Source organism: Ranitomeya imitator, chromosome 6, assembly GCF_032444005.1.
Source record: "Ranitomeya imitator isolate aRanImi1 chromosome 6, aRanImi1.pri, whole genome shotgun sequence".
Taxonomy (NCBI): domain Eukaryota; kingdom Metazoa; phylum Chordata; class Amphibia; order Anura; family Dendrobatidae; genus Ranitomeya; species Ranitomeya imitator.
Genome location: NC_091287.1, coordinates 131,212,864 through 131,234,348, shown reverse-complemented (window position 1 = coordinate 131,234,348; position 21,485 = coordinate 131,212,864). Strand labels below are relative to the sequence as shown.

The 21,485-nt window shown below is 45.2% G+C and overlaps 1 protein-coding gene across 2 annotated transcripts in view; it reads right to left on the bottom strand.

The window, feature by feature from the left end:
• NPHP3 (nephrocystin 3) overlaps positions 1-21,485 on the bottom strand; it is a 131,943-nt gene that overhangs the window by 107,464 nt on the left and 2,994 nt on the right. For both annotated transcript variants that reach the window (XM_069730099.1, XM_069730100.1), the window contains exons 2-5: positions 18,013-18,390; positions 15,030-15,155; positions 3,280-3,430; positions 1,898-2,050 (exon numbers count right to left, since the gene is read on the bottom strand). In XM_069730099.1, the coding sequence (XP_069586200.1) occupies positions 1,898-2,050; positions 3,280-3,430; positions 15,030-15,155; positions 18,013-18,336 (754 nt within the window). In that variant the 5' untranslated portion in view covers positions 18,337-18,390. The remainder of the gene's footprint in view (positions 1-1,897; positions 2,051-3,279; positions 3,431-15,029; positions 15,156-18,012; positions 18,391-21,485) is intronic.

Sequence of the window (21,485 nt, the reverse complement as noted above, 5' to 3'; positions counted from 1 at the left end):
CCACTGACTTGCACTGGCGAGATTTTTATCTTAGTCCGATCCAAGCTGAGAAAAAAAAAAAAAACTTGCAGATGAACACTGAATCATTGATTAACATTGGTCAGAGTGCAATGCAATGTTTTCTCGCATTGCACTCATCCGATTTATAGGTTAGTGTGAGCGAGCCCTTAAAGGGAATCTGTCAATTATTCTAAGAGCTGACAGAATAATGTAGAGACAGAGACCCCGGTTCCAGCGACTTATCACTTACTGGGCTACTTGCTGTAGTTTTGTTAAAATCTCTGTTTTAATCAGCACGAAATTATCAGTACAGGACTAGTAATCCTGCTGACTTGTAGTCCTCAATATTCATAACTTCATTATAACCCAAACACGGATTTGCAGCTTTCTGCCTGTGCAGCGCCCCAGAGTCCTGGTCGTTGCAGTAATGTTGTTCTTCCACCAGGGCGAGTGATGTTACGTCTGAAGGCAATAAAGGAGATCTTCTGTCCAGGTATCACAACCACAAAACACACTTCACACTCCAGTCCGCCAGGGGGAGCCATGCTTCTATCTATTAGGGCACTCCTCACACTTAGGTAAAACTGGTGGGTTGGTTAGGAAGTTAGACAGAAGCTGACTGGAGGGAGTAGGAGATAGTCAGTGAGTCCTGACCGAGTTTGGCAGAGGCTGGTTGGAGTGGGTTCCAGCCAGCTCCAGACTGCGGCCTGCGGAAGACGAGGGTACACGGAGCTGCGCCTGCATCCCATGCGGTAGCATCCTAAGAAAGACATTGAAAGGAATTGTGTTGCATTGAGTGAGCAACGAAGTCATAGCAAAAGGAGAGGAATATCAGCGGGAGACCAGCTGGAAGCAGGCTGCCTCCTTCTGAAGCGCAGTACCGGTAGCCAGAACACCGAGGGAGTAAGGATCTCTATGCCGCTACTTCAGAGACTGGCAGGACAGTTGATTTCACGTTGGCTGCCCGACCATATACCCAGGAGGCAGGGTGGCAACTTGTGGGGTCCGGAGCGTCTCTAGGGTCCCTATAAAAAGCCTCAGGCCACCAGTCATACGGGTTTGTCCTATCCGTCAGGGGGACAGAGAGGAAGAGACTTAACATCCACAATAGTTGTGAGGACCTTACCGAGTTGCTCGGCACGGAGGGACTACAACGCCCAGGCGCTAGAGGAAGGCTATTGAATTCCACCTGGATAAGGGGACTCTGGATTTGCCTTCAGACCGGCCGGACTCTGCCTACCCTGTGGTCCCTACCCTGGACTGTGGATGCTGAAGCCTTCAGTAAAGGTAAAAAGACTGCAACCTTGTGTCCTCGTTATTCACTGCGCCTTACATTAACCACCAACTACACTCTGGGAAGCCCTGGGGACATACTTCACCTGTGGGAAGATATACCATCTAGCTGCCATAACATCACCCTAGCGGACCCCTAAGCAGCGTCAGTCATCCTGACCGAATACCACAGGTGGCGTCACGAACATTATCCTATAAACTTTTGTCCTTTTATTGGGCGCCCCTCAAAGGGCCATGGACCGGGTCTAGCCACCGTGACATGCCCACTGAGAACAGAAGAAGGGCCCGGTACCGAGTACCCCATTGCCCTAACGTGGGGGCGATCCACCTATGCACAATGTACAGAGAAAACTCAGCTTTTGGAGAACTTGGAGATCTGCAGCAGATAAAACAATGATTTTACCAAACTGCAGTAAGCAGCCCAGTAAAAAATGCATCCATGAAAACAGGGTCTCTACCCCTACACCATGCTGCTCTCAGATGGGATAGTAAAAACCAGGTGACAGAGTCCCTTTAAATATGCTGACAGCAACAGACACCTGTATGATACAAGCCTGTTTATTACCAGCAATGGGATTTTAAGATGTATTATATCATCATTTACCTCTGTTCACATTTGCAAATGGCCCCTCAACATCAATAGAACTGTGAGCAAACTCCGGACCCCGAAATGACTGCTGAAGCTGCATCATGCTGCCCATGGAAGGCTCGCTGCCTAAGGCTCCGCTGGTCCAGTAGTCACACTGCGTTCCTGGCACTTTATCCAAGATATGTAAAAAAAAAAAAAATGTTAGATTTCTCCAAAACTAGTACTAGACACCTTGTTATTAAATGTCATGATTTGCCCCCATTAATACATGTATTATTGCTGAGGACCTGGCTACTAACAGGTCTAACGGATCAAGTGCTTTCATGCTGTAAATATTGCACATTGTGAAAATCGCTAATAGGAAATACATCCGAATGATAGATTTTCTGCAACGTGCAGGCATACATAGTATTTTTCTAGAGTGCTACCGTACATATCAAAGATCATAGGAAAAGTAGGTCTGGAGATCTTCTGAACTGTAATTCGTTTATGTAGACACAATGAGGATCCTAAAAAAATGACTTCCTTACAGATAAATGAAGCCTAAAGGTGAATGCTACTTGGCCAGTGATGCAAAAGAACAGAGATTGCAGGGTATGTTCACAGGCGCATTTTTGACACGTATTTGGTGCATAAAGCACACAGCTGTTTAGGCTATGCGCACACAATGCGGATTTGCTGTGGATCCGCAGCGGATTTTTCGCGCAGAAACGCTGCAGATCCGCACTGTGATTTACAGTACAATGTAAATCAATGGGTAAAAAAAAAAAAAGTTGTGCGGAAAAATCAGTGCGGAATTTCTGCGGATTTAAAAGAAGTGCATGTCACTTCTTTTGTGCGGATCTGCAGCGTTTCTGCACCCCTCCATGATAGAAAACCGCAGTGGCAAAAACTGCAGAAAATAAGCGGCAAATGCGCAGCTGCGGATTCTGCCAGGAGATGTGGATTTTGTGCAGAAAATTCTGCACCACATTTCCTACGTGTGCACATAGCCTTACAGCACCAGAATAATCAATAACATTTCTGAAATCTCGTGCACAAAATGCACTTTTTTCCGTGCTTATTTTGAGCCCTGCTGCATTCTTGCACACATTATGTCAATTCTTTCAGTTTTTTTGCAGTGCTTTTTACACATTCAAATAAGTGGGTAAAAAATGCATTTAGAAACCCTGCAAAAAAAAATAAAAATAAACAAAAATGTGAAAAAAGCGAGGGCATTGTAATCAGTGTTTTTCTTGCCAACAATCTGGATTTTGATGCAGAAAAAAAAAAAAAAAAAAAAAAAAAAAAAAAAGAAGAACCTGAGCAGAGTGAATCAATGCCTCATCGGCCAAGCCCAACGTTCTGCTACTGCGCACGGCAGGGGAACGGTACTAGTACCCCAGGAGGATAATTACCTGTCACCTCTGTGCCATTGTCATCAGAATCAGATTCACAGGGGTCGAACACTTGGATTCCCTGGGCTTGTAATCTTTGAAATTTGGCTTCAAGGTCTCTCTTGGCTCTCAGTAAATCTTGGATTTCTTTTTCTTTTGTTTCTCTAAAGATCTGTTAAGACCCGTTACAATCAGCTTCTAATTATTCAACTGATGACTTGACCAATTCATAAAACATAATTTCTTTACAGTGAATATACAGTCATGGCCAAAAGTGTTGGCACCCTTAAAATTGTTCCAGAAAATTATTGCAATTACACGTTTTTGTTATACACATTTATTTCTTTTGTGTGTATTGGAACAACACAAACCAAAAAAAAATAAACACCAAAAAGGCAAACTGGACATAATTTTACACAAATCCCCCAAAATGGGCCAGACAAAATTGTTTGCACCTTTACAAAAAATGTGGGTTCACATCTTTGTTTCTAGCATGTGATGCTCGTTCAAACTCAACTGTGGCAAGTAACAGGTGTGAGCAATATGAAAAAAAAAAAAAAACACACCTGAAACCATATAAAACGGGAAGCGGTTGACTCAATCGTTGGATTGTGTATCCGTGTGTGTCACACTAAGGACGGTTTCACACTAGCATTTGCGTACGCAGCATAGGGCTGCGTACTTCTTACCTTCAGATCTGGATACATCTGTATCCGTCCTGCGTACTTATCTTTAACTTTGTGTACGCAGGGCCATGCGTTGTATGTGTATGCGTCCCCGTGCTGTGCTATGAAGTGCCCGCCAAACGCGGCACGTCAAAACGCCGCACGGGGACGCATCCGCATACAATGCATGACCACGTATGTCCCTGCATACAAAATGTTAAAGATAAGTACGCAGGATGGATGCGGATCTGAAGGTAAGAAGTATGCAGCCCTATGCTGAATACACAAACGCTAATGTGAAACCGACCTAAGCAAGGAGAACGGAAAAGAGGAGACGAGAACTGACTGGGAACTTGAGAACCAAAATTGTTGAAAATATTAACAATGTCGAGGTTACATGTCCATCTCCAGAGATCTTGATGTTTCTTTGTCCATGGTGCGCAACATAATCAAAAAGTTTACAACCCATGGCACTGTAGCTAATCTCCCTGGATGTGGATGGCAGAGAAAAATAGTCTGGATTGGTGGATAAGCAGCTCCAATCAAGTTCTAAAGAAATTCAAGCTGTCCTACAGGCTAAAGGTGCATCAGCGTCAACTATCCATCGACATTCGAATAAAATTAAATGCTATTGCAGGAGACCCATAAGGACCCCACTGCTGACACAGACAAAAAAGTTAGACTATAGTATGCCAAAATGTGTGCGAGTAAGCCAAAAACTTTCTGGGAAAGTGTCATGTGGACAAAAGACCAAGATAGAGCTTTTTGGTAAAGGACATCATTCTACTGTTCACCAAAAGCAGATTGAGGCCTACAAAGAAAACAGTACCTACAGTCAAATATGGTGGAGGTTCAAACATGTTTTGGGGTTTTGCTGCCTCTGGCACTGGGTACCTCGAATGTGTACAAGGCATCATGAAATCTGAAGATTATCAAAGAATTTTTAGTCACAGTGTGGGTTTGCGGCATAGGGTCTTCCAGCAGGACAATGACCCCAAACATACTTCAAGAAGTACCCTGAAATGGATGGAAACAAAGCACTGAAGAGTTCTGAAGTGACCAGCAATGAGTATGGCTCTAAACCCTGATGAACACATGTGGAGAGATGTTAAAATTGCTGTTGGGAGAAGGCACTCCTCAAATAGGAGAGTCGTGGAGCATTTTACAAAAAAAAAAAAAAAAAAGTGTTAACAAATTCCAGTTGAGAAGTGTAAGGCTATGTGCACATGTTCAGGATTTCTTGCAGAAATTTCCTGAGCAAAACAGGACATTTTCTGCAAGAAATCCGCATGCGTTTTTTGCACTTTTTTTGCGGATTTTTCTGGAGGTTCCCAATGGAATAATATAGTGGGAAATCCACAAAATTAATGAACATGTTGCGTTTTTTTACCGCGATGCGTTATTTTCCGCAAAAAATATAGTTCTTACCGATAACGGTATTTCTCTGAGCCCATGACGGCACCACGGAGAGAGGGGATCCGCCCACCAAGGACAGGAAACCTACGGATAAAAAGGCGGTACCACTCTCCTGCATCAGTTGTTTTACATAGAGAAGGATGGGAGACTACTAAAAACATTTGTTAAATTTTAACTGTTTAGCATAACGAGATACCGCGTGACTTTAAAACTATGAATAGACTATGGCACTATTTTGATGTGCGCACCCACAAGTGAAGGGAGGGAATGTACGGGTGCCGTCATGGGCTCAGAGAAATACCGTTATCGGTAAGAACTATATTTTTCTCTGATCGCCCATGACGGCACCACGGAGAGAATTGCATAGATAGTACATTCAGGGAGGGACCACCGCTTCCAGAACCCTTTTACCGAAGGTAAGGTCTGAAGAGGAGATTAGGTCCAATCTATAGTGCCTACAGAATGTGGATGGTGAGGACCAGGTAGCAGCTCTACATATCTGGTCAATGGAAGCACCGGCCTTCTCCGCACAGGAAGTTGCTACTGCCCTTGTTGAGTGAGCCTTAACCTTCCCGGGAACGGACATTCCACTTGCCGAGTATGAAAGACTGATGGCATCCGTGATCCATCTTGCTATGGTGGCTTTAGATGCTTTTTTCCCCCCTTCCGAGGACCCTGGAAACACACAAACAGAGAGGGATCCTCCCTACTCTCTCTAGTGACTTCTAGGTAATGTAAGAGACATCTTCTTACATCTAGTGTATGCAATGTTTGTTCCTCCTTATTTTTAGGGTTGGGACAGAAGGAGGGGAGAGATATCTCTTGAGACCTGTGAAATTTTGAAGCCACTTTCGGGAGATACACTGGGTCTGTTTTTAAAATGACCCTATCCTCTAGAAATTGTGTGTAAGGAGGGTTAGCTGAGAGAACCTGTAAATCGCTAACCCTACGGGCAGAAGTAAGGGCGACTAACAGAGCGGTTTTGAGAGATAGGTTTTTTATTGAGGTTTCGTGTAATGGTTCAAATGGTGGACTAGTCAGGGCTTTAAGGACCAAGTTTAAGTCCCATTGGGGAACAACATTTACCGGAAGAGGCCTCGATCTTCCTGCTGCTCTGATGAACCTAGAGACCCACCTGTTTGAAGCTAAGTCAAAATTGAATAGGGCTCCCAATGCCGCCACGTGAACTTTTAGGGTACTAGTGGCTAAACCCATCTCCAACCCGTTTTGTAGGAACTCTAATATGGAATTAAGGGCAATTTCTTTCCCTATTTTTTCACCTGATGAAGACAGAAACTTTTTCCATATCTTGCCGTACTGTTTCGTTGTAACCGGCTTCCTACTTTGTAACAAAGTTGAGATTAACCCTGGAGAGAACCCCCTGCTTTCTAATAGTTTCCTTTCAAGAGCCAAGCTGTCAAGTGCAAGTTCTTGACCCGCGGATGACAGACTGGGCCCTGTGACAACAGATCTTGGCGGTCTGGTAATACCCAAGGGTCGGATATTGACATCTTCCTCATCCATGAGAACCAAGGTCTCTTCGGCCAGAACGGGGCAATTAAGATGACCAGCGCCCCGTCCTCCCGAATCTTCCTCAGCACTGCTGGAATCAGAATAAGAGGAGGAAAGGCGTAGACCAGATGGTGACCCCAAGACATCAGGAAAGCGTCCACAACTACTGGGTTCCCCAGAGGAGATAGGGAGCAAAAGGAGGCTACTTTTTTGTTTAGATGGCTCGCAAAGAGATCTATTTTGGGAACACCCCATTTTTCTGTGATCTGGGTAAATATCGCCTGATTTAGTTCCCATTCTCCCTGTTTTAGGCTGGACCGACTGAGGAAGTCTGCTTTGTAATTGTCTACTCCCTTTATGTGCAGGCTTGTTAGGGATAGGAGGTTGCTCTCGGCTATTTGTAGGATTGAGTTGGTCACTTCCATTAGATTTTTGGAACGGGTGCCCCCCTGGTGATTTAGGTAAGATACTACCACCCGGTTGTCCGACATCACTCTTACGTGGTGAGAGTGAAGGACCCCCAAGAATTCCTGAAGGGCAAATTTGACCGCGAGAAGTTCCTTCATATTGGAGGATTTGTTTGCTAGAGACGGAGACCAGATGCCCTGGGCTACTAGATCGCCCAGATGAGCCCCCCACCCTGAGGGGCTTGCGTCTGTAGTCAGGACCTTCGAGATCTGAATTACCCATGGGACTCCCTGGGAAAGATTTTCCTGCGATTTCCACCATGTCAGAGAGTGATTGGTGCGAGGAGATAGAGTTAACCGCCCGTCTAAATGCCCTCCTAGATGGATTTGCTCTGATAATATCTGCCATTGGAGATCTCTTGAATGTAATTGGGCCCACTGGACCGCGGGGATGCAAGAGGTCATAGAGCCTAGGAGGGACATACCCTGACGGAGTGTTATGGAGGGGAGAGATTGAACTCTTGATACTAAACTTATTAGTTTCTGTATTTTGTTCTCCGGGAGCCGACATTCCATTTTTTTGGAGTCCAGAGTGAGACCTAGGTACTCCTGGACCTGAGAAGGCATTAGTCTGGATTTTTCTATGTTTATTAGCCAGCCCAATTCCTTTAGGGAATGAATCACTACTGCCAGTTGATTCTCGCAATGTTGCGTGGAGGAGTCTATCACCAAGAAATCGTCCAGATATGGTACAATCAAGGTATTTTCTTCCCTGAGGTGAGCCATTACCTCTGCGATCAGTTTTGTGAAAACCCTCGGGGCTATGGCTAGACCAAATGGTAGAGCTGAGAACTGAAAGTGACTTAGGACTCCCCTGATGTGAACCGCCATACTGAGGAATCTCTGGTGATCCTTGTGTATTGGGACGTGATAATATGCGTCCTTCAGGTCTAGGACCACCATGAAGCATTGAGGAAACAGCATTTTGATAGATGACTTTATCGTTTCCATCTTGAATGCTTGAACCTCTAGGTAACCGTTTAGGTTTTTCAGATTTATAATGGTCCTGAAGGAACTGTCTGTTTTTTCCTCAGAAATAGAGGGGAATAGTACCCTTGCCCTCTTTCTTGTAGGGGAACCTCCAGGAGTACTCCCTTTTGTACTAACCCGATGACCTCGTTTTCTAGCGCCAACTGCTCTTCTGCCGAAGATCTTGTAGGTGTCACCATAAAAGAGGGACGGGGGCATCTTTTGAATGTTAACCTCAGTCCTGATTCTATGATGTTCAGTATCCATTGACTGGAGGTAATTTTTTCCCAGGCTGGGAGAAAGAGAGATAATCTCCCTCCCACCTGGGGCGAACCTTCATTGTGAAGGTTTCTTGTTATCGTTGGGGTTTTTGTTGAAGATAAACCCCTTATTTTTGTTCCTCTTATCCTCCCATTTCCCCTGGCCTCTCCCCGGGTTTTTACGGAAAAACCTCTTGTTCCGAAAGGGCTTCCGGTAAGAGGGGAGACTCAGAGAGGGAAAGGACTTTTTCTTGTCCCCTGCTTTTTCCAAGATGTCGTCTAAGGTAGAACCGAACAAAAATTCTCCTTCGCAGGGGATGGTACACAGTTTTGTTTTTGTTTGCAGGTCGCCTGGCCAGTTCTTAAGCCAGAGGGCGCGCCAGGCCGCGTTAGCAAACACTGCTGACCTGGCAGCTAATCTGATGTAGTCGGCCGAGGCGTCAGCTAGGAAAGCCGCAGCTCCCCTCATTACTGGTAAAGTATTCAGTATCGAGTCTCGGGAAGTCTTCCCCTTTAATTGACCCTCTAGTTGATTCAACCAGATCATTAGGGAGCGAGATTTACATGCAGCTGCTACTGCTGGTTTTAGGCCTCCTCCCGCTGCCTCCCAAGAGCCTTTGAGGAAGGCGTCCGCCTTCTTGTCCATAGGGTCTTTTAGGACCCCCATGTCCTCAAACGGGAGAGCGAATTTTTTTTGATGCTTTAGCTATTGCTACATCTAATTTGGGGGCTTTCTCCCAAAAGGAGCAGGATTCATCCTCGAAGGGGTATTTTCTTTTTGGAGTTAAGAGTCTTTTTCATGGGTTTTTTCCATTCTTTTTTAATTAAAGCTGCAATTGCGTCATTAAGCGGAAAAGCTCTTCTCTTTTTTTGTTCTAGGCCCCCAAACATGATGTCTTGTACCGATTTTTTAGGGTGGGAGTCTACTAACCCCATAGTACTTCTCACTGCCTTTATGAGACCATCGGTGTCCTCTAGTGGGAAACAGTTATGCCCCCCCCGAGGAAGAAGTGGATGATGAAGATGAGGAGTCGGAGGATACTGAACTCGCACTATCGCTGTCAGATTTTGAGACCGGAGACGGGGACCTGTGTCTGGTCATTCTCCGTTTTTTTCCCCTTTTAAAAGGGATCTAAAGGTGTCTTCCACTTGCTCCTTAATCAGGTTTTTTAGGTCGGTTGCAAACCCAGGCAGGCTTTCGGATACTGTCTGCTGTATGCAAGTATTACATAGCCTCTTCTCCCAGGCAGGTGGAAGATCCTCTCTACAGATGGCACAGATTTTGTGATTTGTTTTATCTACACTCTTCCTCCCCTAAAAGAGACAAATAATAATCTTACTGTCTCTGACTTTCACGAAGATCAACTTACCACCTCCAGGACCCATAAATACCGGTTGGGGATTCTCTGCCTCTGGCTTTTTCCCCGACGCCGTACTGGACCCCTTACTGTGTTGGGACCTTTGGCGTTCTTTGTTGGCGTCCTGGTGTCCTTTCTGCTGTTGCCTTTTTTGCTGCTGCTGTGGCGATGCTATAGGTGGAGGTGATTCTGGCAAGGGTGATGCCGGGTCGCTCATACTGCTGCTGGTCTGCGGACGCTGCCTTAATAACGCTTGCTGCGCTTGTGCTGCGGCGACTGGTAGCTCTTGAGGCTCCTGCCGATATATTGCAGAGCCACTGGGAGGATGCAACTTCCCCTATTTAAAGCTTTCCCGCCGCTCTTCATTTTCTTTTTTTTTTTTCTTTTTCCTCCGGCGCCTGCGCAGTAGCGCCCAGCCGACGGCGAGGAGCGCCGAACGCCTGCGCAGTCGAGCTTCAGCGGCGCCTGCGCAGATCGTCTATGCGCCCGAGCGGAAGCTCCGGCCGCCTCGCGAGACCAGCGCAATCCCGAGCATGCGCCGAACTTTCAAGATGGCGCCCGGAGTGCAGATATGGCGCTGCTGACCGGCGCCCCCGGTCCTATGCAGTCCCTGCCGCGCGGCTCTGCACGCCTGATGGCGGTGCAGTGTGCAGACTGACGCTTGTTTGGGGAGGGCCGCGCTGCACCTCCCGCAACCACAGAGGGACCCCCCTGGATGTTGCCGCTGCTGCATCTTACCTGGGGAGGTGACCGCGAACTCCTTGTCACCTCCCCCGCACACCCTAGAGGCCCACTAGCCCCCAGCGGTGGCGCTTCGGGTCACCACCCCACCCGAGGCAGAGGGACCCCAGCTGCCTGAGTCGGACTGGTTGGCCCCGGAATTCCAACGTCGATCTGGTAAGTCCGTAGGTCTCCCATCAAGGACAGGAAACCAACTGATGCAGGAGAGTGGTACCGCCTTTTTATCCGTAGGTTTCCTGTCCTTGGTGGGTGGATCCCCTCTCTCCGTGGTGCCGTCATGGGCGATCAGAGAAAATGTGCACAAAAATTGCGGAATGCATTCTAAAAAAAATGGGATGCATAATGTATGCGTTTTTTTCGTGTTTTTATAGCGAAAAGAAAAAAAAAACGCAAAAAATCTGCAACGTGTGCGCACAAGCCTACGAAGCTTGTTGCTTGTTATAGGAAGTGAATGATTGCAGATACTTATTCCAAAGGGTGTGCCACCAAATGTCCCCCAATGAAAGGCGATGGAGAAATATTAAGTTGATGGTTCCAACAATATTGTCTGGACCATTTTGGGGATTGTGTGTGTCAAATTTGCCTTTTTTTCCCCCTCTTTTGTGTTGTTCTAATACCCACAAGGGAAATAAAATAAACCTGTGTATAACAAAACATGGGTAACTGCAATAATATTCTGGGAGAAATACAGTATTTTTCAGATTTTAAGATGCATTTTTTCCCAAAAATTTTTTGGGGAAAATATGGGTGTGTCTTATAATTATAATAAACTTTACTTGGCTGTGGTGCAGCGGGGTCTGATGGTCGCTGCTAGCGGAGGCAAAAGTATGCTTCGGGCTTTCACTAAATGTCAGCGGAGCCCCCGCACCACTGGACACTGGCAGCGTCGCACCTCTGAACACCCCTTACTCCCACAGCAAGGCATCACTCCTGCCTCTGCCAGCAGTGACCCCGGGATCCCGCTCCACCGCAGCCTCCACCCACGGTAAGCAATAAGACGCAGGAATTAGAAGAAGCTCCACCATTTTATTAAAAAAGTTTTTTCCTATTCTTTCCCCATAATTTGGGGTGCGTCTTATAATCCGGTACATCTTATAATCTGCAAAATACAGTACTTCATTCTCTAGAATAATTTCAAGAGTGCCAGCACTTTAGGCCATTACTGTATGTGTAGTAGTAACTGCAGCGTTATCTGGACAATTTGATGTATTACATGTGGAGATCACCTTACAGTTAAAATTGTTTCATAAGATACGGATATTTAAAGGGGTTGTCCATCTTTGGAGACAGTCGGTTAACGGAGAATCCATCAGTGAGATCATTCCGAAGGTCCAGTGAGAATATGTCTTTACCTCTGTTTTTTCCTGAGCTCCTCTAAGTTGATTTAACAGCTAAGGTTGAGACGCACAGTTATTATAACAAGATGGGTGCTAAGTCAGTAATCAATGAGACTAATAACAGGAAGAAAAAAAGGGATTACCTATTGACAAGCACACCTGTGGTATAGATATGTGTTACATAATTTTATGAAGTACGAAACACCATATTGTCAATAAAAACAATTGAAAAAAAACAATGCATGATAGCCTGTAGAGAAAAAAAAAACACTAGGATATAAGGGAGCAGTATAACTAACTAATAATGAAATAATCCCAAACAATGGTATCCTTCACACAATAAAATCCAGTAAAGATAGATATATACACCAATAGCCTAAGTATGTAAGAAATGCAAACACAGACAATAATACAAAAAAACGGGCATATGATCCCTGGACACAAAGTATTGTAAGTGATGTACCCAAATAGAGCATATAATCCCCAGTCACACATTGCTGTAAGGGACATAACCAAATATAACATACTAGATGAGGCCTGATGCTATCGCATCGGGAGGGTGGTGACGTCCCGATGGGGCAGGCTTTGCAGCACCGAGAAGCTCTCGCCCCCAAGCGATGCTCCATACAAAATACGCCCCATACAATGCTCCATAAAGCTCATGATGGGCCCCATAAGATGCTTCATACAAAAATATGCCCCATATAATGCTGCACAAAGGTTAATTATGGCCCCATAAGATGCTCCATAGAAACATTTGCCCCATACAATCCTGCGCAAAGGTTGATTATGGCCCCATAAGATGCTCCATAGAAGCATTTGCCCCATATAATGCTGCATAAAGGTTGATTATGGCCCCACAAGATGCTACATAGAAACATTTGCCCCATATAATGCTGCTGCGATAAAAAAAAAAAAAAATAAATAAATAATGACATGCTCACCTCTTGTCCTGAGCAGGCCCCCGACACTTGCAATATTCACCTATCCCCGTTCCACCGCCGGGCACACTAAACATGTCATCGTGCCCTCTGACCAGAACGTCACAGGCAGAGGACGCGGAAGACGGTGGAATGAGGACAGGTGAATATCGGAATGCTCACCCTCCCCAGTTATACTCACCTGCTCCCGATGCGGTCCCTGCTTCTAACTGACAGATGGTCTCCGGGCGCCGGCAGCTTTTTCCTATGTTCAGCGGTCACATCGTACCACTGAACACAGGAAGAAGCAGCAGGCGCCGGAGAAGCAGTGACATGCAGAGACGCACCGGGAGCAGGTGAGTATGATATTACCCACTGGTGGTACTGCCCAAGTGCCCGGTACCACCAGCGGGTGCCATATTGGAATACCCATCACTTAGGTATTCCAATTTGGCGGTCGGCTACTTCCGGCGCGGTGGATTGTGGTAGCGACACAATCGCCAGAAGCTGTGACAGAGCTGATTGACAATTATATATTAGATAATAATATCTATCTATGGAGTATGAAAAAGACTAGGTCCTACATTGCAAGGTATAAATTCAGGCAAGGCACATAATGCCAATAATTGCCTCTCTGAAAAAATGCATGGAGTACTGGGAGTAAGTGGAGTTCTAGGATAAGGAATGTGTCAGGCAATGTAATATCAGTGGGAATACGTCCCACGCGTATCGTAGACGTATAGCAGCTTCATCTACAGCTTACACCTTGAATACAGGACTTAGTCTTGTTGTCTGCATGTCTCGCGGCTAACAAAATGGAAACCTCTGCACGTGTTGCGGCTGTCGAACAGTTGTAAGACATGCAGCCGCAATGACTTGAATATATTATTAGAGCACACCGAAGTCCCTTGGTTAGCCCTCGAGCATGCTCAGATAACACCTTATCCCAGCACGTTCACTCATCACTAATATCTATCTTTACTGGTTTGTGGCAGGTTCGGTGGCGCTCTGTGGTGCGGGGGGCTCCGCTTGGCATTTTATGAAAGCCCAGAGTCCCACACACATCCATTACTGCGATGTGGTGGCCTCTGGGAAAATGGCCATCGAGGGTGGCACATGCTCAGATAGAGATCTCATCTCCAAAGATCTCGGGACGAGATCTCGTTGCCGTCTGAGCATACGCCACCCCTGGATGCCACAGCATCACAGTAACGGATGTGCGGGGGGCCCCGGGATTTCACAAAATGCCGGCGGAGCCCCCCGCACCACAGAGCACAGCCTAACCAGCCTGGGATGGGATTTCGCAGAGGCTTACGCACCAGCCTGGGAAGGAAATGTAATCATCGCCTTGCAGCGTTGGACCGCAGCAGAATCACCCGACTCCTGCTACCACCACACTACTTGTAAGTATATTCCGACATTTTTTGGGGGAAAAAGTGCGTCTTCTAGACCAAAAAACACGGTAATAAAATTATAAATACTTAATTCCAGATTCACCCAGTTGCTCTATGCTCATCCACCTGGGGGCTCAGATACCGGCCTCGCCCTGGCCTCACATCAAGGAAAATAGAAAAAAAATTGGAGTCTGGCTCAACAGGACTGGATTTTCCTTTTCTTTTTTTTTTTTTTTAAAAAAAATAGTGCATAAAAAAAAAGGAAAAATTTACATGGTCGACACGTTTCTACTGCACTAGGCAGTCTTACTCATGACTCAATAATAAAATGATACATATCATCTATCATGGTTGTGCTTGTCAATACATAATCCCTTTTTTTCTCCTCTCAGCTGATTTATGCACACACATCACACCAAAGTTGAATGAGCAGAGAAGCAAAGAGCTTATAAAAGCAAAAGGGGGCAACATTTGGGACCCAATTGTAAAAATACATTTTAGCTCCAAATTAACGTACGAAAGTGGAAAATGTCCTTAGAGGTGGACAACCCTTTATATGAAATAAGTTACGGTAGGTCTTTTTTTTTTTTTTTTAACAGTGCAAGAAAAAAAAAAAAAAAGACAACAAAATGATAAAGATAGTTGAATAGTGAACTGATTAAACGTCTGCGTTAATTTGGAGATTGGATTTAATTCTAAACTAAGTAGCTTCTGCAGCCGACTACGACTCGCCTTAAACTGTCTTTTCACTTTATCCCTGTCATGTTCAAAGGTAGCAGCTCTCTCCATCGCCTGGTATTTAGCTTCCACCGCACCCTCCTTCTCTCGGAGGATCTTCTGGTACGTCTTCTGCAGAGCCTGATACAGTAAGACAGTGTCATTAGGTGCAAATTCATTGTGTCTTCCTATTGAACTATCTTTGTACAAGGTGTAAAAAGTACAGAACTAAAACAACAGAAACAAGATTTTAGGTAATGGACTCAAATTAGATCAGAAATAAATACATCAGAATATTTTCTACAAATTGTAATATATTATAAAATTATTCAGCTGGAGAATCACAAATGAGCTTCCAAAATGAACGAATATTGGGAAACACATTTATGGTTGTACATGAGATCTTGATCTGATGTTGGGAACCTATAGTTGAGTGCATTTTCTCCTACAGGTTCTTCTATGCGGAAGATAATAAATGGAAGTTGTAACTTTAGGGCTCACGCTCATCTGTTCCAATGTTGGCCCCAAAAAGTCAGACGGGTGTCATGCGATCTTTCTCCACCCAGTATCTGTACGACTTCCGTATGCAATGTATTTTTAACATCGGCTTTTGCAAATAGAGATTCTGCAGTTTAATGTACATGTATTTAGATAATTCAATAAAAAAAAAAAAAAGGCACAGGATCCCCCATAATTTTGCTAACCAGCTGAAGAAAAGCCAACAGCTGGGACCTGAGCTTTATATCCTGAGAAAGGGTAATACACATCCTTCCTAGCCTATTATTATCATCAGGACACAGCTGACTGCCTAGCCTTTGCTGGTTATTAATTATTGGGGGGACCCCCACTTAATTTTTTTATTTTTTTGGACTGGGGCCCACCCATTTGAAAACAACTAAAGGCCAAGTAGACAGCTGTGAGCTGAAATTATTAGCTTGGGAAGCAGCATGTGTATTACTCCCTTCCCAGGCTAAGCCCCCAGCTGTCGGCTTTCCCTCAGCTGGTTAACAAAATTGTGGGTGATCTTATGCCATTTAAAAAAAAAAAAATTATTATTGAGCTATTAGCTAAATAAATGAACATTAAACTACACACGCACTGCACTAATTATAAATATTACTGACATTTTTCTATCTATTCTATGTATATATCTATTCTTTTCTGACTTGTCACGCTATGTATTTACTGTACTCGGCAGATAAAATGTCAGGTTTTCTAGAAGACGGCGAGCAAAAAAATAAAAAAATAAAAAAAATAAATTGGACGGCACATGCATGGTCTGTTTGTGATTTTTATCTCGCACCCATTCTTGACTTGCATTGGCGAGTCTCCTCTGACATACGAGGCCACTCACAGCATGCTCAGATTTTTTTCTCAATCCAATCCCAGCTAAAAAATGGAAAAAAAAAAAAAAAAAAAGCAGATGAGCAGTGAATCAGTGACTAACATTAGTCAGGGAGCAATGCAATTATTTCAAATCGGACTGCACTTGTCCGTTTTTTATGCAGATGAGTATGAGCCCTTAAAGGGAATTTGTCACCAGGTTTTTCTGAGAGCAGCATAACAGAGACCCTTATTCCAGCACTGGATCATTTAAAGGGCTTCTTGCTGTAGTTTTGATAAACTTTTGTATCAAAAGATCTCTATCCCTACACCATGATGCAATCAGATTGGATAGCAAAAACCTGGCAATTAAATTCAACTAAACAAACATGTTTGATAATGAATGTTAATTAATTTGTCATTTCAATGGACCTTACATATGTATGCCGCAGTGTAAAAAAGGGGTATTCTGGGGGAGGGGGGTAGTTGGGGTAATGTTGGGGTTTATTAAAGTAAGAAAATGTGTATCTGATATAATGCAATGTAAATGGCATTCTGTTGTTCTCCTTTTTTTTTTATATTGTTAATAAAAATCTATTTAAATTAAAAAAAAAAAAAAAAAAGGGGTATTCCAATTTTGTAATTTCACTTTATTATTGGTCAGATCTAACTTCAGGGACCAAAACTGACACTGAGAATAGAGAATTGCAACACTGTTAGGCCTCTTTCACACGTCCAGATAATATCGGTACCAGAAAAATCGGTACCGGAGTTATCCGCGTCCGTGTGCTCACATGGCACATCAGTGTGGCACACGTGCGGCAGCCGTGTGCCGCCAGTTTGCCAACTGAGGACCACACGGACCGTGCAGGAGACAGCGCTACAGTTAAGTGCTGTCCCCTGCTTTTGGTGCTGAAGCCAGCATTCATTCCTTCTCCCCAGCAGCGTTCGCTGGAGAGAAGGAATAAAAAAAAAAATCAAGGCTTTTTTTTGTGTTAAAAATAAAGTTTGTGGGTCCCCTCCCGCCTCCCATCCCCAGCGCCGGCAGCAGGTCCTCTGTGAGCGGTCACATGGTACCGCTCATTATAGTGATGGAGGTGATCACATTACCAGGAGTTACATACTTGCAATCATGATTGCTACACGGAATGTTTCACCTTAAAGGAATTTCCACTACTCGGGACAGCGCCTTATGACTATGTTTACCCCCAGTAAAATAATAACACTTACACTCACCTCCAATGCCGGCGCTGTTCCAGCGGTTATGACACTGGCTCCCCTGGGGATTTATTATATCACACAATCCCTGCGGCCAATCAGTGCTGGTTTCACTCTCCCCACCATGGGACAAATCTCAAACATCCAGAGGAAGTGATGGCTGCAGCTCTCACTTCCTCTAAAAGCTAATTACGTCTATATAAGAGGAGAGTGAAGCAGCACTGATTGGCCCCAGGCATCGCGTAACATAAAAACGTCACGCCATCCCCGGGAGAGTCAGTGTTAACACTGCTGGTACAGAATAGAAGGTGAGTACAGGAGTTATTATTTTACAAGGAGAAACATAGGGATTGACAAGGGGTTGTCTGAGTAATGGATAACCCCTGTAACTACATAGACCAGCAGGAAATCCCAGTACAATATCATGTACCTTATATATAAGCCTTTCCTTACACACCTGTAACTCTGCTCTCAGCCGTTTATTCTCCTCATCCAACTTCACCTCTTTCTTCTGCATGGAAGTAATCTCATTATTCTTGCTCACCCTAAATATCTCATACTCCTTCTTCAGTCGTTCATACTCCGCAGCGTATTCCAGATCCACTGAAGCCGTGGATTTAAAACTGGCTCCGATAACCCTGGGGCCTCGTCGAAAAGAACTGCGGAGGAGCCGTGCCTTGGGCTTCACTTCTACAGGAATCTCACAAGCTTCTCCTCCTCCACCACCATAAGTGTCCTCGATCACCTCTCCAGGGCTCACCAGGGAGGATGCTGTTCCCATCGTGGTATGTCGGGAGCTCTTGGGATTTTTGCTAACTCCCCATCTCAAAGCTTTCTGAAGAAACATAAAAAGAATGAGAAAAATAGAAGAAGAAAAAACAAAGAAAAGGAAAACACAAAATAAACATGAGCAATATCAAATTATTGTGCAATGTTATATACCGGAAACAGGAACACACTAGCACTTGCGGATTACTGCAAACATTTTTTCAAACTGAGTGTTTTTGGTTTTACCATTCTCTTTTGTGTCTTCAGGTTTCTTGGTGGTGTGTGAACATGTTCTTACAGACTTGTTCACTGTGCAAGTAGCCCATGTGTTCCTGTTTCCATGATTGTTCTCTTGTGTCTACAAGACTGGGGAGTTCCACCACTCCTCTTGGGCTAGCTGCACAAAAGCTGTTCTGTCCTGTATGCACACATGGATTTTTCCTCTCTGAACCCTGTTCACACAGGTAATATACAGATGATCAGGTTTTTAAATACATCAGATAGGGATTGCATACATTAGTTAGGACTGCTCTGATATGGGTATACCGTGAAGATTGGTAGAGCAGCTTAGTATACATTTTTTGCAAAAAACGTATCAACCAAATACCCTGTTATTTACATCTTTTACTAGCACTTGCGGATTACTGCAAACATTTTTTCAAACTGAGTGTTTTTGGTTTCACCATTCTCTTTTGTGTCTTCAATGTTATATACCGGTAGACTGTCAATAGCTATTATGGGTCATTGTATACTGAAGGCCAGATTCAGGGGTCCCGATCAGGAAAGACAGGGCACCCCCTTTCTAATACTGAATCCTCTGGCAGGAAAATTAATAGCCTTTCAATCCCTTGGTGTTACAGCCAGTTTTCAGCTTTCCGACCATACATTTTTCCTTTACCTGTCTTTTGTCATGTTCCAGAAACCATATTTTTTGGGGGGGAAACATAAGTCTTGTTTTTTTTCCCCAGGATGAGTTGTAATGGTCAGTGGGATCACTTTGGGAAACAGATACATTAACTTAAGCTTTTATTAACTCTTGTATAAACAAATAATGTTACCTGCACGGGCCTGGTCTTGGGTTCACATTGCGTTAATAGCAGCCCGTTCAACACATACGTTAGCGGGCTGCTGTTAGCAATTGCTGGTTTTGCAGCGTGCTAGCGCAGATGGAGCATCTGCTGGCTCTATCTGCGCTAGCGGTGATGGACCCGGAAACGCTGCAGCCTGCGTCTCAGGGTCCATCACTCAATGACGGCACATAGCTAGTGCACGCCCATTGTGGGCGTGCGCTAGCGATGCATCCGACACTGCTTTCAATGGCGGCGTTAACGGACTACGTTACACCGCGGTGTAACGCAGTCCATTTAACGGAGGCGCAGAACGCAATGTGAACCTGGCCTTAGAAGAAACGCTGCGGGGAGAAAATGATCTTTATTCCCCCGGCAGCATCTGGTTTTAGTTATGGGGCGGCTCCGGTGCAGGTTCAGTCACCGCTCTGAGATTATTGAGCAGCGGCTGTTACTGCGCCCCCGGCCCCAATGCAGAGCCAGTGTCAGTCAGGGCCGGGGGCACGGTTATAGCCGCCACTTTGTATACTCAGAGCCATAACTGAAATTTATATGTGTTATTATTTTGTACAGTAAATGCACACTTCACAAAAAAAAAAAAAAGATAACAACTGATCAGTGGGGGTGTTGGGTAGGAGACCCCTTTGCTCTGATATTAATGACCTACCAACAGAACAGGTCCTGGACCCACAGCTGACCAAATGATCTGAAAGCTATGTACGATTCGGGCCACATTCACACCTTCAGCATTTTATCAGTATTTTACATGAGTATTTTACATCAGTATTTGTAAGCCAAAATCAGGAGTGCAACAAATAGAGGAAAAGTATAATAGAAACACGTCAGCACGTCTGTATTCTTCACCAACCCCTGGTTTTGGCTTACAGATACTGATGTAAAATACTGAACATGTGAACATGGCCGCCACTAATCAATTTAAGAGGGCAGGTCAGACGCACATACAATACCATGCCGGCCAGTAGCGTAGCTACCGGGGGGCAGAGGGTGTGGGCCCGGTGCTCAGAGGGGGCCGACCCGGAGCCACTCTACGGTAACTGTATCGGCGAGCGCAGCGCGCCGATATAGTTACCTTCTGTGGCAGAGCAGGGAGAATCGATCTCCCTGCTCTGCCGCCATGGGGCCCCTGAGCAGGCGGGGGGGGCCCCCGGTGCCAGCAGTGGGCCCCCCACCTGTCATCGCAAGGTCAGCTTTCACATTTAGCCGATACAGCTGACCGCAATGATGCGCTCCTTCCCCCATCACCCCCTGTCATGGTCTGCCTATAGGGGTCCTGTCTTATACTACAGGGTCTGCCTATAGGGGTCCTGTCTTATACTACAGGGTCTGCCTATAGGGGTCATGTCTTATACTACAGGGTCTGCCTATGAGGGTGCTACCTTATACTACAGGTCTGCCTATGAGGGTGCTGCCTTATACTACAGGGTCTGCCTATGCGGTTGCTGTCTTATACTACAGGGTCTACCTATGGGGGTGCTGCTTTATACTACAGGGTCTACCTATGGGGTGCTACCTTATACTACAGGGTCTGCCTATGGGAGTGCTGCTTTATACTACAGGGTCTGCCTATGGGGGTGCTGCTTTATACTACAGGGTCTACCTATGGGGGTGCTGCTTTATACTACAGGGTCTACCTATGGGGTGCTACCTTATACTACAGGGTTTGCATATGGAGTGCTGTCTTATACTACAGGGTCTGCCTATAGGGGTACTGCTTTATACTACAGGGTCTACCTATTGGGTGCTACCTTATACTACAGGGTCTGCCAATGGGGGTGCTGCTTTATACTACAGGGTCTACCTATGGGGGTGCTGCTTTATACTACAGGGTTTACCTATGGGGTGCTACCTTATACTACAGGGTCTGCCTATGGGAGTGCTGCTTTATACTACAGGGTCGGCCTATGGGGGTGCTGCTTTATACTACAGGGTCCACCTATGGGGTGCTACCTTATACTACAGGGTCTGCCTATGGGGGTGCTGCTTTATACTACAGGGTCTACCTATGGGGTGCTACCTTATACTACAGGGTTTGCATATGGAGTGCTGTATTATACTACAGGGTTTGCATATGGAG